Genomic DNA, 19,524 nt, shown 5'->3' with positions numbered 1-19,524 from the left:
GGTAACAGAACCAATAAACAAGAATAGGGTTTTGGTCTGATTACTTAGGAGGTGATTTTATGTGCTTAATGCTGGAGGAGGAACAACATGTTAAATTGCTTTATTTTAGTAATGGTAATTCAGTTACTTGATTAAGGTGATGATTGACTTCAAGATCTGTGGATATATAATGTACATTTCCTCCTTTGCAAATACAAGTAAAATGTAGGTTGATACTTTGCTAGTGTCTGAGTAGACTTTCCTCACAATAGGTCTCTTACTAACATTCATTAGTGATACTTATTTTGATGTTATTGTAGTATGGGCTGCAGATAGTGATTTTTCTAATTTTATCAGTCCTTTTAACAGTATCTGGTAATAAAGCTAATATAAGTAAAAGGTTTTTTAAAGCTCCATTTAGTCATTCCAGTATTGTGGATTTTTATTTTGTTCCATTTACAGTTACTTTCTTTTTGGTGCTAAACTTTTTTTTGGGGGGGTGGATTTGGCTTGTAGGATTTCTTTTAAATCGATTCCTTTATCCTTTTGATAACAGTATCATTTGTTTGTGGTGGTTCTATGCTTCTTAGGCATGCTTTGAATTGTGTTTTTCTCCCAGAGTTGCAGTATATTTCTTGAAAAATCATAAGATACTCAAGTTTGCTTTCATACAATATAATTTGTTGTTGTTTTTAACAAGTAGGATCCTAATCATACTATGCACCTTGTCCCTTGACTTGCTTTTTTCCATTGAGTGTGTTGAAGATCTTTTTGTATTGGATAGATGAAATCTTATTTTTAGAAACGGATGCATCATACTTTCTACTGTTAGTTAATGGATATTTCTGTTGATAATTGTGATGAACTGTCCTCATATGTAATATTTGATACTAGTAATTTTGTAGGACAGACAAATGTCAGAGTACTATTATCTACATTTAAAAATTGGATGGAACATGCGAAATTGTTTTTCAAGTACTGTGTATAAATTTATATACTTAAAACTCTGGGTATTGTCAATTTTGAATTTTTGACAGACTTTAAAATACATAATTGCTAAAATGTTTGCATTGTTAGTGATTGGTGTGTTTTTATAATTAATTTTTAGGCGTTTTTCTGTTAGAGGTCTAGGACCTTGCTTCTCTGAGTCTTTGATGCTTTCTGGTTGTGTGGCTATTTTTTATTTCTATGTAGTCAAGACTGTCACTTTCCTTTAAAACGTCTATGTTTTTAAGGTTAAAAATGTTGACAGATATTTTCACATAACTTTCTGGTTAATGTGGGAAGAAGGAAGTAGTAATTATGATTCTCCTTTGTGTACACCCTCCCCTTCCAGCACCATTAACCAGTACTATTAGATTTGATTTGGAATACCATATATAGACATTCGTGTTATGTCTGTTTTTTCTGTATTTCTTCTCTGTTGACATGTTTTATTTCTTTGTCAGTACCTTAATGTTTTGATACCCCCCCTTTTTTTTTTAAATGATGGCAAAGTAGGAAAAAAACAGCAGGGTAAGGGAAAAACAGGCTCTCCAAAGCTAGTCCTGGGCAGAGTAAAAAGGGAGGGAAAAAATAAAAATATACCTTGTAGTATAGGGTAGGCTGTCATGAAGAGACTGATACTGGCTCTCAAACACTTCTGTTATAAGGATATACAGATAATATACATGGGAAGGAGATGGAGCCAGTTAATGATTAATAAATAGACCTGCTGTAGAACCTCAGTTTTAGTGTTGCTATACCAGATTTTGGGCACACCATTGTAATTTTTCCTTTTTAGAAGAAATCTGAAATTTGAATATTTATGTCGATCTTATTTAAGATACTGACAACTCATAGGTTATTACAAAATGTTGGATTAACTGAATGATGGATATTTTGCTTTCTGTAATCTTCCTCATTTTTTGAGGTACTCAGAATCGAACTCGGTATCTCATTCTTACCAGGTAGGTGCTGCACAACCAAGCTAAATCCCCAGTCCCAGTCCTCCTGATCTTTTAAAATAGGTTGATCATTTTATTTCACAGAGCCAGTGTTTTTCAGAAACTTGCTTGACATTTCTTCTGTGGTTACTAGATTTATTATCAGTCAGTTTGTTAAATTACAATAAAAAAACTCTTTAAGGTTTTGGGGAGGTCCTACTATAAAATCAAGTAATTTGGAGACAGCATTAGAGTATCATAGTTTTCCGTATAAAAACATGGTTTATTTCCATTTGTTTAGATCTAGTTTTACATTCTTGAAAGTTTTAATCTTTTTCTCTTAAGACCTTTCTTTTTATATTTTTATTTAATGTATGTAGTACAGAATCTACAAGGTCTCACTATGCAGATCTGTCTTGTAGTGATCCTCCTGTTTTAAGCCTTCCCAAGCACTGGGATTATGGGCGTATGCCACCAGGCCCAGTCTCAGTTGCTGTCTCAGTGCGCCCTGAGGCAGGGCCAGCATGGCATGTCAAGGATTGAACCCGGTCCCTGCATAATCTTGCCAGCCCTAAGGTATTTTTTTCTTAAGGCTCTTTCTGTCTGTCTGTTCTGTCTGTCTGCCTTTCGTCTTTTTTTTTTTTTGGTACAGAGAATCAAACTCAGGGCCTCACGCTTTTTTTTTTTTTTGAAACTTTAAAAAATCATGTACATTTTGTTATTGCAGCGTTCAATATGTTTTTAGTTATGTGATATTCTTAGGGAGTAATATTTGATAAGTATTCAACATATTTGAATAGAAATAGTCTTTTAAATTAAAAAAATTAAAAGAACAAGCTTCTCTTCACTCCATGTACATTTGAATCTTTACATGTGAATTTTTAATTGGAGCCTAATTAAAAGTTAGAATCTATTTTTGTGGCATTGGGGATTGAATCCAGGTCTTGAACACTGAACCTCTCCCCATCCCTTTGTTATTTTTGTGACAGGGTCTCTTAAATTGCTAAATTATCCATGCTGGGCTTAACATGTGGTTCTCCTGCTGTAGCCTCCCGAGTGCTGCAGTTGCAGCTTGTACCATCATGCCCATCTAAACAACTTATTTAAGATAGGCATATTTTCAGGTGTGTTCAAGTGGTAACTTTGTGGAATGAACCTTTTACTGAGTTTCAAATATGATTTAGGTACCGTACTACTCTTGAGAATCTTTTTGTATAATGCTTAATCTTACTGCTTGCCTAACTCTCCTCAAAATGTAAGGGCTTACTGAAAGGAACCATAGTGTAATGTATTTATTTATTGTTAAATTTTGCAATGTATATGATGCTTATCAAATGGAAGCCCACATATTTTGATGAATCAAGAAACTGAGTAGGCCCTGTCATGAACTACTGTAAAAATAAGATTGTAAACCAATTTATTTTCAAGCATTTTTCCCTGTAAATGAACCTCTTAGAAACTAACAGGGTTCTGAAGAAAAGGTACACTTTTGATCTGAGTATTGGTAAGTAGTTTTTATTAGATGGTATTAAGAATACATTTGTTTTACAGGCTAATATTGTTTAACGTGAGTATAAGTGATGACTGCATTAGATTGATAAAATCTTTACTTATTCTGGACCACAGCAGTGTTGTCTCCTGGCTTCATGAAACCTCATAACTGTTAGGAAAATGTGTGAAGTCCAAGTTTTATTATCATTGTAAGATTCTCTTTCAGCATATTATTAGATAAAGATTTTGTGGTGTTTGGGATATTTAATCAGTTACTAAGTGACTATATAATTTTAATTCCTCTACCCCAAAGATTTGAGCTGGGCCTTGGCACATGATAGGTAAGTGTTCTTCTACCTCTGAGCTAAGTCCCCAGCCATTTTTTATTTTTTGAGATAGGAATCTCACTCTGATGCACAGGCTGAACTTGAATTTATGATCCTCTTGTATGAGTCCCCTGAGTAAAGGGGCTTATAGGAGCATCAGCTCTTTATGCATTCATACAGAGCATAGAACTAACCAAGATTAAATTATACCTCTAAAAGTAATTGTGGGGGCCAGTGAGATAACTCAGTTGTCTAAAGTGCCTGTGTAGGCAAGCTTAAGTAGGTACAAGGGACCACGGTTTGATCCCAGCACCACATGCCACGCCAGCCTCACCCTCAGGGTGGGCGGAGCTGGTAAAAAAAAATAATTCTGATTAATTGCCATCTTAAAATTAGAAGAATTGTCTGATATAGAAAAATTAACCCTAAAAAGAGTTGAAACTGAATAAGTTGCTGTTTATGTCTAGTTCAACAGGAAAGATAAATAGCAAGTTAATAATTTTATGTGGGTTTGTTTCTTGTAGGAAAACATCTTTTGCCTCTCCACCAGAATTAAGCTCATATCACAAAATATAGTTATCAAGTGATTTTATGAAACTGATTAATTTTTCTACAAGGAATGATCTAGTTGATTTTTCAGTTTTAGTGTATAGTTTTGGTATTAAGACTTACTATTTTGAAGAATACTTTTAGAAGTTTTATATTATGGAAAAGTTACCCAAATAGATTCTTCCTTTATCTTGTACCCACTTTCCTCATTATTAGTATTCTACCCTAGAATGGTACAAATTGATGCATTGTTTGTTAACCAAAGGTCACATTTTGTACAGTTTCCTTCATTTTTAACTAATTGTATCACATTTTTTTACATCTAAATTTTGTATTTTGTAGTTGAATTTTAATGGAGACTCGTGTCTTACAATAGGAATAGTACAGAATACGTGTGGCTGTTGTATGCTACTGAAACGTGAAACACTGCCATATTTTTGTTTCTCACCCAAATTTCGGGTTTCATTTGTGTGACTTTTTGTTTATTATGTTTTTTAAGCTTAAGAGGAAATATTTCAGTAAAAGCAGTTAAAAAAGAAGTAGAAAAGAAACTCCGATGTCTACTTGCTGATTTACCACTGCCCCCTGAGCTACCTGGAGGAGATGATCTTTCCAAGAGTCCAGAAGAAAAGAAAACTGCAACACAGTTGCATAGTAAACGGAGGCCTAAGTATGTTCTTGCTTTCTACTTCATCTTGAATTTCTGTAGAAATGATTCTGATTGTTAGAAGTATTTAAGAAAACATTTTAAAAGAAATTTATTTTCTTACTAGTTTTGGAAAAATTTTTCATAATTGCTTACCTATCCACTATCCCTAATAAAATCAATTTTTCTGTCATGGTTTGTAATGTATTAATTCTTGGGGGTATTGTATGTGTTAAAGTTAATTCTTCTCATTAAGATAGCTAAATAACACAAATACATTGGAAAAGGTGGAAATCATTGCTCACTTGAGTTCAAAGAAAATTAGAAATGGACAAGCAGCTAGCTGTGTTTTCCTTTACTTGTAGTTGTGTGACCATTTCTCTTCCCTACTATAACTGAGTACATTCTTCATTTTGCAAAAGATGGAATGGAACAACATTTGAAATTTTAGTTATTCTAAATTAGCTTCAGGCTAAGTGTACAGATCTGCTTGAAAAGGGAGAGGGAGAGTAATTCTTTGAGTTACATTTGATGTTAAAATTGCTATTCAAGTAGTACCTAATGTAAGAGTATGAGATCATTTTCTTATATAAGGAGAAAAAAAGAAAAATGTAAAGATAATCTACCTTTAGTACTGTAGCTTTTTTCTTCTTGAATTTGGTATCTTTTCTAGTACTGTATAGTTCTGTACTTCAAAACCAAACCGGAGTTTATATTCATTTTTGCTCCACAAAACACAATAAACCTTATTTTCAGAGAATGTCCTATTTTTTTCTTAAACTGTTAGCTATGTTCATGTGTAGAAATGTATACTGATTTATGTGCAGAAACCTACGTTTATTCAAATACAATCATGTCATCTTTAGGATATTGTCATAACTCTCCAAACTCCAAATTCTGGCCCAAATCTTTCATTTTTGCTTTTTGAGGCAGGCTCGCACTGTGTAGTTTAGTGGTGTTGAACTCGCTGTATAGCCTTGGTTAGCCTTAAATTTGAGATCCTCCTGCCTCAGTGTCTTGAGTGCTAGAATTATAAGCATGTGCCACCAAGCCTGGAAGGCAGTGACTTGATTTAATCTGTTTACATGGGTGCTTACCTCTTATCCAAAGGCTCCCACTTGGGTATTTACAGATTCTTAATTACAATTTGTATTATTAAAGTATTAATTCAGTAACATTTATATTTAATTGCGTATTTATAATTTAATACTTCTATCATCTGGCTGATGATCTTAACTGGGGCTTATATTTGGGGATTGGACTTATATTGTGAACATCCTGAGAATTTAGGCTGTTTTCTGGTTGTCTTATTTTTTGGAAATGTGATATGAAAATACTATAAAACCTTCCTTTATGAATGTGTAATTTTGATAATATCCATGTATCTGTCTCTAAGTGGATTTCTGAGTTATTTAATACATGTTTTATTTTCTTAGGCTGGAAAATCTTTACAGCATTATCCACTTCTGAGATGATTTCCTCATCCAGCTATAAGTCAAAGTTTGTAGGGATCAGGGAGATAGCTCAGTGGCATAAATGCTTGCCTGGCAAGTGCAGGATCTTGAGTTCAAACCTCAGAATTACCTCTGCTCCCCAAAAATTGTCTATATATTGTAGGTTTTTTTGTTAACATTCATTACCACACTTTTGGTATATATAATATGATGAAAAATACAACTGGAAATTGGTTTGAGAACTTTCTAAAAACATGGGGTTCATCTCACTGAAAAGTTTCATTTTGTTTCTGAGAGCTCTTCATAGAAATATACTTTTCTGCTTGAAATACTACAGAGAAGAGTCAGTTCATAGAAACCATATCTTTTTTTAATGACAATCTCAAATCAATAATTTGTCTTAGATGGGTACAGGTATGCAAGAATAGAGGAAAATAAAAGATTGGGCTGGGGTAGATGCTGAATTATTAAACAGTTTACTCAGTTTGCTTGATTGTATGTAAAAACTTCAGAACTATATTTAATAGAATATGTGGCCCACGCTATGGTGAAATCAAAGAAAAAGATATTGACTGGGGAAAACGCTGTGTGGATAAATTTGACATCATCGGAATTATTGGAGAAGGTACTTATGGACAAGTTTACAAAGCCAGGGATAAAGATACTGGTAAGATTGCCAAGTTCCGGGGTTCTTCAGTTCTACGAAGTGTATCTAATTTCTGTCTCTCTTCTAGTATTTAGCTTCAGGAATTTCTGAAAAAATAAAATTCAAATTTATTCTGATTTTTTTGTAGGTGTAGATTTTTTAAAAGTGCTCTTCAGTATTTATTGTTTATTTTTCTTTTATGGTGAATACTTTTTAAAATATTGGTAATGGGACAAAAGTATTTTCTCTTAAATGTGTCTTAGTGGTAAAATTTTTTGTATTAAGCTTACTTTCTTTTCAGTTTTTTTAGCATTATCCCAGAGGACAGGATTAGTAACTTAATCTCTTACAACATAATCAGGAACGTTTAAAAATGCTTCAAAGTTCTTGAAAGAAGAAGTAGCAGCTTTATCAGAAGCTATGCATCTTACTAAATAAGCATAGAACTAATATTTAATCTTTCTTTGCTTAAATTCCTTGATAACATAAACCAACAAATTAAAAAAGAAGTCAATTAAGATAGGAGTGATGAAACTACTTACAGTTAGAAACTACTGAAGGCACTATAGTAGAATAACTGTCAGTATATTATCTGAAAGATTAGATTATATCTTTAAAGTTTTTTAATAAAATAAGGAAAGAAATTATAGGATGTCATAAGATGAGTAAGTTCTTTTTTTAAAAATTGTATTTGGAACAGGGTCTCACTGCATAGCTCAGACTCATAGTGAAAACTCCTGTTTTCATCTTCCCCAACACTGGGATTGCAGGCATGCACCACCACACCTGGCCTTGGGGCTGGCTTAGCATGCCTTGAGGGGTGGGGCTGGCAGGGCATGTGGTGCTTTGATCAAACCCTGGTCCCTGTGCTTGTCTAAAAAGGCACTTAGTTTGCTGAGTTATCTCGCCAACCCTAAAAATGAGTAAGTTTTAATGATGGTAAGGATACATTTTTGTCATGATAGAGAATCTGTAAGAATAGCATTACTTTTTTTGAAAGAAATGTAATGAACATACCATTATTATGGAGAATGTTTATACCAATTGATGCTCAACCTGTGAATTCTGTGCAGTTTTGCTAAAGTGGAAAAAACTCCCTTAAGTTGAAACACTTCTGATTGTGAACATTTTAGATAAGGGATTCACTATCTGTAATAAGCTTTGTGTGTGTGTGTATGTGTGTGTAGTTTAGATCTTCTCTGATATCACCTTCACTCTTATCTTAGTTTAATGTAGTAGGGGAAAAAACCAAGTATGTTTGAGACAGCTAATCAGATTTTGGACCCCATTGTCATTACTAGAAAACCGGGCAGGTAATATGTTTGAACATATTTTTTCTTCCGTTCAGAAATTTTCTCTACGAATTTACTGGGTATATAGACTCTTCTCCTTTGTACTTAAAAAATGTCAGTGTAAAAGATGTAATTGTTAGTGTCTTGGTATATGTTTTCACTAAATACATAACAATGGAGACCATAAAAAACAATACATACAGACCTATTTTATTCTTTCTTACAGTTGTATAGTGTTTCATGGTTTGTACAGATATTTCACAATTTGTTTGAGAGACCTCGTTTGTTTGTTGAACGTTGGAAACTAATTTGTTAATTGTAATTTTAAGATGTAGGAACAGAAGTTATGAGTAAAAATAAATTTTAAATTAGTATGAATTCATCTGCTTCTGTCAGCTGGTTATCTGATTTCATTCAATTTTTTAATAGGAGAAATGGTAGCCTTAAAAAAAGTACGTCTGGATAACGAAAAAGAAGGTTTTCCAATAACAGCAATTAGAGAAATTAAAATTCTCCGGCAGCTTACTCACCAAAGTATTATCAATATGAAGGAAATAGTGACTGATAAAGAAGATGCTTTGGATTTTAAGAAGGACAAAGGTATGTATGCAGATTTAAACAGCCATTTTGTTTTGTATTAACAATGTTTCCAACTTGAAAATTTGAGGCATGCTTACCATGTTTGTAATTTGGGTATATAAATTATTGCCCTATTTTAAACTCTGTTTCCAATGCCTGGAGGGTTGAAGAATTTATATTATTTACTGTTGTGGATTTTGAGTCCACTAAAGTATATACCCGTGTTTATTTTATTTTATTTTTTTTCTTTTGTTATTCTTTATTTGATTGTATTCTTTTTTTTTTTTCAATGTTTTATTGATAAACAGCAATGAGACAGTTTCAAATCAAATCGGAAGTACAGTTTCAACAAATAATACACTGCATATATTCTTCATAGTGGTTAATTGCTGTACAAGAAGTGGACTTGTGATCCTATTTACATATACCAGTGTTTATACATGAAGTTCTTATGAGTAACATTCGCTTTTTTGAGCATTAATGTGTATTACTTCATTTGTACTTTATAGTTAACTTGAAAAAAATTAATAGTACCTTTAAGACTATATTTATTCTACATTTGATGTTATAAATACCCTAAACATCCATAGCTATTTTGGTAGGTATATATGTTCTTAAAGTTTGGAAGCAAAAAACGTGAAATTGTGTTTAATAACTTTATTAATATGTGATTGGATTTTAGCAAAAAAGCTGTTCAGAGATTAGCTTGATTAGTAAGGTAGTTATAGGGCATATGATGGTTGAAAGAAATGTTCTAATTCACCGTGTTTTAGAGTAAGATTTTGGGGTAGAACCAAAACTGACTTACTTTATAATCTATACTTTTAAATGGCCAAATGAGTTTTTTTTTCAGAGAATTTCTAATATAAAACAGACTAAAGTAGGCATGTTTAGATTGACTTTATACTTAGCATATATATATATATATATATATATATATATATATAGTCTTTCTCTGAGATACAGTAATTATTTTGCGTAAATTAACTTCTGTGTAAAACTGTTCTTTATGAATTTTGGAGATCAGAGTCTTATTAATGTCACTTTTGTCAGGTTTTGTCCATAACAAACGTATATATTTTAGCTTGACATTTAACCTACTTTGTCTTTTTAACCTTGTTTTTCATGACTTGTTTCGTGTAATAGAAATTAGGATACTTATTTTATTTAACATGTCTGGGACTTGAGACTTTATTAGTAGTGTGACCTTATTGAGATGATTAGCTCTTCCCAAGACTACTGTCCTTTCGTCCATAAAAGGAAAACATTCTCTCATTCTTTAGTAAACATTAAATACAAATGGTATTCACATTAATTTGAAATCTTAAGAGTTGATCTTATAGAATTTGACAGTAGAATATGGGTTGGTAAACATACAAGAGTGGGATGACTGGGGAAAAGTTGGTGAATGGTTCCAGTTATAAGAGAAATACTTTGTGGTCTACTGTTGGACAGTAAAATAACTATAAAAAATGTTGATATTTTTTCAGAAAGCCAAAAGGTTTTGAATGTTGTAGAGAAATGATGACTGTTTTAGGAAATAGTTATGCTTACCATGATGTGAACATGTGTACTATGTATGCGTGTATTGAAACATGTAGCATCCCATAAATATACATGTTTTTATGGCAGTTTTTAAAATAAATTTTAAAAACAAGAGTGGTACACCGAATAGTGAATATATTTTTTCTGTTTAACCTAGCACATGTTGAAGAAGTTTTCTGAATTACTTGTGGATGAGTAAAACATAAACTTATTCTAAGCTTTTTTTCCTTGTTTCTTTATCTTCAGGCAGTCCTTATGTTCATTTGCATTCTCTCTCTCTCACTCATCTTTTTATTGTTAGCAAGCAAGTAGTTCTATTCCTGAGGATATTCAATTCCTGTAGTGAAGAAGCGTGGGTTGCTATTATTTATAATTTAGTCTTTAAGTTCCTATTTTTTGTTACTGTTCAAAAAGTCTTGGAATTTGTATATGAATTTTTTTTGCAACGGAAACTCTGTTACTCTCTTCCTACAGAAGAATACAATAATGTTCACCTAATAACTGATAATTTTAACTGACTACACAGTTCTCCATGTAGAGAAGAATTTTGTGTTTTGCAGTTGTATTCAGTAGAAAATAAAAATATTGGCTATTGGTCTCTTCAAGATACAAATATTATTCACATTTAACAGTAGTAGCACAAGTCCAAATAATGATATCATTAAAGAATTTTGATATTTAAAATTATTAACAGTATCCTGGACAGCCAAAAACCAGTATTGTAGTTATTGTGCACACATTCATTAGGTGTAGTACTTTCAGTATTAGTGTTTTTATAATGAAGGAATTGGTATACTTTTAAAATCAAGAGAACAATATCATATTAAATACTGTGACAGTGTATCAATGTTTGGCTTAGAGAAAAAAAATGCTCAATGTCACCACTTCTTTGTTAGGTCCTTCTGTGCATCTGTGTATATATGTAGTTCTGATAGTACTTTCTACTTCGACATGCATGTTTTCATATCTTATTCCTGCTAAATTTTCTTGGCAGGGACTGAATTTTATTCTACTTTGTATTCAGAGTGCACAGCACATAATGATTACATTTTTTATATTTATTGATTGATTTTGGTTGTTTTGAGACAGAGTCTCTACTAAGTTCAGCCTCGTCTTGAACTCACTAAGTAGCCCAGGCTGGACTTGAACTTGCAGTGATCCTCCTGCCTCAGCCTCATGAGTGCTGAGATTACAGATGTGCACTGCCATGCCTGGCTACAATTACTAAATTTTGAATAAGTGAGTGAATAGAATATAATTGTGGGACAGTTGTTAGAATTTAATGTTAAAAAATAGTTGTGTGTGCATAGCAAGAGACAACAACATTTTGGTTAGTACTTTGCAGTCTTTTTTATAAGGCTGTGAAACATTGGGACTTGTTTCTTATGGAATACCTTCTTCTAAATGTCTGTTCTATCTCAGTTTCATAAAAATCTACATTCCTATTCCAGTGATACAGAAAATTGCTAATATAATGTAGGGTTTGGTAAGAGATAAACATTGAGATAGATTCATTATTTCATTTCACAAATGTTTAGTTGTACCAGGTTCTAGACCTGGGCTGGCAAGTACAGTAGCCACCACCACGTGTAGCTATTTAAATGTAAATAAATAAAAGTAAAATTTCTTAGTTTAGTAGCTTAATTTTCATTAGCCCTTGTGATTGGCTGCTGACTGCAGTCAGTGTGTAGCTCTAGAATGTATCCATCATCTCAGAACTGAATAGTGCTCCTCCAGGTATGGAGAATATTTAAAAAAAATCTGGTCTGTGACTTAACCTAGTTTGTGGAGCCAGAAGGATTAGCATTACTAAAACTGCATCATGCTAGTACATAAATGACAAATATGTTTCTGACATGTTTTTCCTTTTTAAGTTATAATTGCCAGAATTGCAGTTATAACTATTGAGTGTTAATTAAATAGAAAAAAATTGAGGTAAGTAAACTTTCTCTGTTGAGTCTGTTGTTAACTACCAGAAACTGTGTTCCTTCTTATCTTCCACCTCGTCCCTCTCTTCCTCCATGCCTTCTGCTTTCTTGTCTGAAAAGCAACTTTCAGGTTATGTTCCGGCTGAGTATAGAGGTACATCCCTGTAATCCCAGCAGCTTAGGAGGTTGAGACAGAATTGTAAACTAAAGTTTCATCTTTCTTTCTTAAATCTGGAAGTTTTAATATATTTATTTGAAAACCAAGGTCTGTGAAAGAGCACACTAAATGGTCATGTGTTTTCTCTTCAGTCAGAGACTTGGAGATCAGTTCTTGAGGTGAGTGCACAGCGAGGCCACATGCATGGAGGAGCTGGTCTAAAGTTTCATCTTATTCATACATCTTTTTCCATATATGTTTGTTCTCTTAAATAGGCCAGTAGGAATAGAAAAAAGTATCAAAGGATTTGAACTGTGGACATACATTGTAATTTAGCAAAGACCTTGTTTCAAATTTTAAAAGGTAGGGTTTGGGGTGGGTGGGGACATAGAGTGGCAGAGAGTAGCACGGTGGTGAAGTGTTTGATCTGTGATGACATTACCCCTCAAAAAAGTTACTTGTGCAGTTGGTCCTTCAACAAGATGTTAGGACAAAGATGAAGATCACATGTGAATTTTTTTATACTAGTACACCCTATATGACGTCATAGAAAAGATTAAACTTACAAAGTAGTAGTCTACATTTTGTTTATACCTGAAATTTTATGTGAAATTCCTGGTTAATATATCAAGTCAAGGTTTTATAGTTTGAAATTCTTACCCTTTTTGTGTAGCACTTTTAAAATTTACTACATTTTTGCTGTGGGGCAGAAGAAGAGAAAGAAAGCTAATGTTTAGATTTTCTTGACAATAGAAGTAATTTGTTGTCAACAAAGAAAATACAGGTAAAATTAAGATATTATCACCTTTTCTTTATTTTTACTAGTGTTCTTTCTTATGCAAGTATGACATTTCATTACTAGATTATCTGTTTCTCTGTCTTTATTTAATAACATGCATGACATGGCATATGGCCTGTATAAGTTATATTTTACTCCTCCATTGTTGGATGTTTAAATTTGTTTAGGCTTTTCACTATAATTTTCTATATTGAAATTTTACACATGTAGATTTATTCTAGTGGGTATCTGCAGCTACTCATATATCTTTAGATAGAGAAAAGAACTATCTGCTAGGAAATGCAATCAATTCTGAAATAGTAGGGCCGGCCAAATAGCTCAATGGATTAAAGTGCCTGCAAGCATGCGCAGGGGCCGGGGGTTCCATCACCCCTGCTGGCCCACGCTGGCCTGCTGTGCAGGACCCTGGGGCATGCTGAGAGGCTGATTGAGACTGGGCATGGTGGTGCGTGCACCTGTAATCCCAGCTCTTGTGAGGCTGTAAACAGGAGAATCACTACAGGTCTGATCTACACAGTGAGACCTGTAGACCTTGTAGACCCTTCCCTAAAATCTAAAAAGAAAAAAGAAAAAAAAATTGAAATAATAGTTTGATTAGAAATACAACAGTGAGAGTAAAAGTATTATATAATGAGCAGATAATCCACAACTCTTAGAAGTCACTGGGTTCATAGACATTGAAACTGAATTTCCTTCTGGTTTGCTGGTCCTTATTCATACATGTTTTTCCATATTTGTTTTTTCTCTTAAATAGACCAATAGGAATAGAATTACTGTATCAAAGGATTTGAACTGTGGACATACATTGCAAAGTTGTTTTCTAGAGAAAAACTACCAGCTTATTGTAGTTCTTAATTTTCTAAAAATTTCTATTTACTTTTTAAATTTAATAATAAATTAATAAAATAATAAATTACTTTTATTTGGTACAGGGTCTTGCTACATGCAACTTGGACTCAGAGTGATCCTTCTGTCTCAGCCTCCCCAGCACTGGGCTTACCGGTGTGTGTCACCACACCTGGTCTTGGTTGCTAGCATGGTGCATGGTGCACCCAGGGTTCTGGGGTGGGTATGGCATGTGGTACCGGGGATCAAATCTGGGTCCTTGCACTTGCCAGGCAGGCACTTAGACCACCAAGCTATCTCCCCAGCCCAAGTCCCTCTTTTTTGTGCGGAATATGTGCCAAGCCCCTCAGCAGATATCTAAAACTGAATATTACTAAACTCCATATTTTCTATGCTTTCCCTCAGTAGAATATACATATATTCTAATAGTGAGGACCCAACATATCACCAGTCCTGACTGAATAGATACAGTGAGATTTCATTACCCCACTAACAGTGATACACAGTTTAAAACTTACGAGTTGTTTATTTCTGGAATTTTCTGTTTACTATATTTGGACTATGATAGAACCATTGAAAAGGAACTGGGGATAAGAGGGCTACCATATACTCAGAAACAAAAGGCAGAGCACTTAGCAGCCTAGAAATAGAGTACAACCGCCTTAACTAATAAAAGGCATCTGTGTGTGTGGGGGGGAAGCATGTTTATTTTTACTATTTTTATTTAACATTGTACTGTTAAGTACTAGCCAGGGCAAGAAAATAAAATAAAAGGTATTAAGAATAAAAAGGAAAGAAAGAAAACCATCTTCATTTGTATGTGTGTATGTCTGTATGTGTATGTAAGTAAGCATCCACAGAGTACAGAATAGGAAATACATAAAATCCTATGGAGCTAGGTGGGGTGGTACACGCTTGTAATCCCAGTGCTTGGGAGGCTGAAGCAGGAGGCTAGCCATGAATTCAAGCCCAGCCTGTGCTACATAGTGAGTTTAAGGCCAACTTGAACTACCTAGTAACACCCTGTCTCTTTAAAAAGCAAAATTATATGAGATCTGTAAAATGTTAGAACTAATAAATGAATTCAGTAGCGTGTCAAGATGCAAGATCAAAAGTCCCGTAATCACACAAATCACAGCCTTTGGGAAAATGTTAATCAAAATCACAGTGAGATACTGCTTCACATTCATTAGAATGTCTGTTAGAAAACAACTCGGAAGATAAGAGTTGGTGAGAAATGGGAAAAATTAAAAAAGCAGTGCAACTCTGTGAAAAACTATAGAGGTTCTTTTAAAAAATTATGAATAGAATTATGTGATCAAGAAACTCATTGCTGGGTATATAAAAGAATTGAGGTCAGCATCTTAGAGAAATAAGCTAGTCTCAAGAGGACAAATATTGATAGGTAGTTCTGTTGGGACAGTCAAATTCATAAAGACAAAGTAGAATGGTGGTTGCTAGTGAACAGAAGGAGTGGAAGAATGGAGACTTATTTTGTAATATGGGTAGAGTGTCCCTGTTGCAAGATAAAATGGTTTGGAGAGTTGGATGATGATGGATACATCATGGCATGATATACATAATACCGCTTGCTTCTACACTTAACAATTATTAAGATGCAGCCTTTTAAATAAAAAAGAGATAGGGGCTGGGGAGCTGGCTCAGTAGAATAAACGCTTGCCTGGCAAGCGCAGGGTCCTGAGTTCAATCCCTGCTATCACAAAAAAAAAAAAAAAAAGAAAAAAGAAAAAGAAAAATAATATACAGTAAACTGTGATGTGTCAAGTATAAAAAGATATTTAGAAAAGAGTATGTATTGTGTGATTCTGTTCATATGACATGACCGAATGAGGTAAATTTGTAGGGACAAAGGATAGGTTAGTAATTGGCAGAGTCATGGTGGGGCCAGGGAGGTTTAGGAGTGGGGAATAATACCTTCACAGAGTCTTGTTTGGATGGTGAAAATGTTCTAAAAATTTTTATGGTGATGATCGCACAATTCTGTGAAAACACTTGAACTAATTGAGCTAAGTGGATAAATGTACCATATGTGAATTGTATCTCAGCAAAAAGTATCGAAGGAATGAAAGTACAGCTAGTTTCTAAGATATAGATTCTGATGGAAATATTGTATAAATTGAGAGGGATTCATATTGAAGAATGTTGATTGTAAAAGATGAGGCCACTAAGGTAGATTAGTGGCAGAAACAGTTGATCTTAAATCTACATCAAGGAACCAAAATACAAAATCTTTTACTTAAGAGTAGTGTTTATTGTACATTTTGATCAGTGTTTGTAGTGATTTTATTTGGTCCTGCTCAATTTGACAGGCAAAATATTGTATCCTATTTTTGTAACTGTAAAACATTTATTATGGAGATTGAAATAAATGGTCTTGTTATTTAAGACCATTTTTATTTCTTTGTCCCTATGTTACCTGTTCTGTTCTTCAAAGATTTTTATTACAATATAACTGGTTTTCTTAATTGATTTCAAAGAATATTCATCTTTTCAGTAGCTTACATGAAAAACTGTCCAGGCATCTAATTTCCTTGCTCTGCATGTGTCTTTTATATTAGTGGTTAATTAATTTTTGTTGAGCTGAATTGAGAAGAAAAATAATTTATTATTGGGAGTCACAGCAAATCTGCAAGAGGGTAGAGAAATAGAAAGAGGAAGAGTTTCTTTGTCCAGTCAGTATTTCCCTAATAACTAAACAGGAAATATTAAGTATGTCTAATCTAAATTCTCTACAGGGCTGGGGAGTGCAAGGACTGGGCTTTGATTCCTGGTACCGCATGCCATGTCAGCCCTGGAACCCCAGGTGTGCTATGCCAGCTCCCGAAAGGGAGTATGGTGGCACATATCTCTAATCCCAGTGCTGGGGAGGCTGAAACAGGAGGATCACTGTGAGTCCAAGCTGAGTGTAGTGAGACCCTATACCAAGTAAACAAATAAATATGAGGTTTAAATTCTCTACAATCAGATACTTTGGGTGCTGGAATGGTTCCATAAGTAGAAAATTATAAATCATCCATCTATGTTCATAAAATAGTTCAAAATATTGTATTAAACTTTAGGAGTCTCCCATATATCTGCATATACATACATATATATGGTTTATTTATTTATTTATTTTTATTATTATTTTTTTTGGTGGAACCGGGGATTGAACTCAGGCCCTGTGCTTGCCAGGGAAGCGCTTATTCCACTGAGCCATCTCCCCGGCCCCAATATATATGGTTTAAATAAAACAAATGACTTTTATATTTAGACTTGGGTTCTGTCCTATTTTTGTTATTGCTGGGACAAAATACCTGACATAGGTTAAAAAGGAAAGGTTTATTTTGGTTCACAGTTTGTAGAGGCTTAGAAGTTTAGCTCATAGTCAGCTGGCTCCGGTGCAGGGTACCATGGCAGAGGGACATCACAGAGAAGAAGCAGTCCAGGGTAGAGCAGTCAAGAGACTGCTGAACTTCATGTGCTTTGGGGACAGGAATTGTGAAGTAATAGTAATGGCAGTATGGGCAGTGGTTATGAGTTTTACTTTTACAACTTGCTCTTTTTTGTCTATATTTTCCTTATCTGGTAAATGGGGTTATTTATTCCTAACACATAGCATTCTTGTGGTTGTTTGATGTACTAATAAAACATGAAAATCACTTCACCTAGGATGTGACATAATGAAGTTAGCTATAAATTAAGTTTTGAGGGTACAATTAAATGGCTAATAAATCAGTTTTTTATTAGGCAGAGGATGAAGGGTTGGGAAAAACCAGTTTTAGTTCTAAAGTTTCATTATATGGAAAAATCATGACAATTTCTTTGTGAGAAATTCAGAATGATATTGATCCTAAAGTTATTTCTTTTAAAATAACTTTCTGAAAGGTTAGAATTATTAATAGTAAAAGTTTTCAAGAAAAATGAAAAACCCAAGTCACATATGACTATTAGTAATTGAGTAGCCCACTAGAAGGAAAGAAGTGAGTCAGTGGTAGCCGTCAAGCCCTAACAGGCAGATACAGGAAGGTAGAGGAGTGCACTTCAGTAGCTGGCAAGGAGAGAGATACGCAAATGTAAATAGCAGGAGGTAGTGTGTGAGTTAGAAATGGGGGTAGGGGGTTAATGAGCAGATAGTCTGGCTTTGACAGTAATATGACTGTAATAGACTAGGAGGAGTCTGCAGATAAATTCCACATTGGGCCAAACGCTGATGGTGAGGGTTGGAATTGGCATGAGTTCCATTTAGGGCGTGTAAACAAAGATAGCAGTTACATTACTATGTAGGTTTTTTTTGTTTGTTTGTTTTTGTTTTGTTTTTGGCAGAACCAGGGATTGAACTCAGGCCCTTGTGCTTGCCAGGGAAGTGCTTATTCCACTGAGTCATCTCCCGGCCCCACTATGTAGTTGTTGAGTCTCCTCCAGGGAAGCTAATAATTAACCAGGGTTTCTTCAGAATGAAAAAAAAGGAAATGATAGAGTTAGATTAGGTAATTCTTCTATTTTAACTATTGAGCAGGTATGTGATAAATTCTTGAGCCCAATTGTTATGGTAATTACCCCCTTTGGGTTATTGTGGAGGCCTGGGATCACAATTGGAGATTGAATGTAGGTCCTGCTCAGTGAGCTACATCTCCTCAGATCTTTTTTTTAAATTTATTTTTTTAAATTTTGAAATAATCCTGCTAGTATCTAAACTGCCCAGGCGGGATTCAAGACTGCTGTGTCCTGCCTAAACCTCCCAGAGTGCTGGGATTACAGGCATGCACCTCATGTGGTTCTGTAGATCTTAAGTGAATTAGTATGTGAAGTTTTTTAACCTGTGTAATAGTTTACCATTCTTTAACATTAGAGTTGGCCTATATTTGAGGGTATGAGTCTTAAAATACTATAGAAGAGACTTTATATAAAATAATTGTTTCATTATACAAATCATGTAATGCTACCAAGTTTCTTCTTTCAGTTTATTTTCAGAATTTTGTTGACAATTTTTTATTTTTTTATGTTTGTAGTACAAGGTCTACAGGGTCTCACTACACAGATCGAACTCGGACTCGTAGTTATCCTGCTGCTTTCAGCCTACCAAGCATTGGGATTACTAGTATGTGCCACCAGGCCCAGCCTCGGTCACTGTCTCAGTGCACCGTGAGGGGTGGGGCTGCACAGCATGCCTGGGATTGAACCCTGTTCCTGCTTCTGCCTAAGCAGGCACTTTCATCTGCTGTGCTATCTGGCCAGCCCTTGTTGAAAGTTTCAGGTTAGAGTTTGAAAGGATTTATGCCATCTGTCATACTTCTTTAGAAGTATGCTATATGATGTTGAAGAGTCTGTGATTTCTGTTTTTTTTTTTTTTTTTTTTTTT

General features: G+C 34.2%; 1 protein-coding gene across 1 annotated transcript in view; it reads left to right on the top strand.

The window, feature by feature from the left end:
• The window catches only part of Cdk13 (cyclin dependent kinase 13), a 110,775-nt gene that overhangs the window by 27,601 nt on the left and 63,650 nt on the right, over window positions 1-19,524 (top strand). The window contains exons 5-7 of the mRNA XM_023713366.1: window positions 4,770-4,940; window positions 6,898-7,037; window positions 8,738-8,908. Of these exons, the coding sequence (XP_023569134.1) occupies window positions 4,770-4,940; window positions 6,898-7,037; window positions 8,738-8,908 (482 nt within the window). The remainder of the gene's footprint in view (window positions 1-4,769; window positions 4,941-6,897; window positions 7,038-8,737; window positions 8,909-19,524) is intronic.

This window comes from Octodon degus, unplaced genomic scaffold (genome assembly GCF_000260255.1).
Source record: "Octodon degus isolate 3935 unplaced genomic scaffold, OctDeg1.0 scaffold00031, whole genome shotgun sequence".
Lineage (NCBI taxonomy): Eukaryota > Metazoa > Chordata > Mammalia > Rodentia > Octodontidae > Octodon > Octodon degus.
The sequence above is the reverse complement of the archived record's forward strand: the minus strand, read 5'-3'. Positions and strand labels throughout refer to the sequence as shown.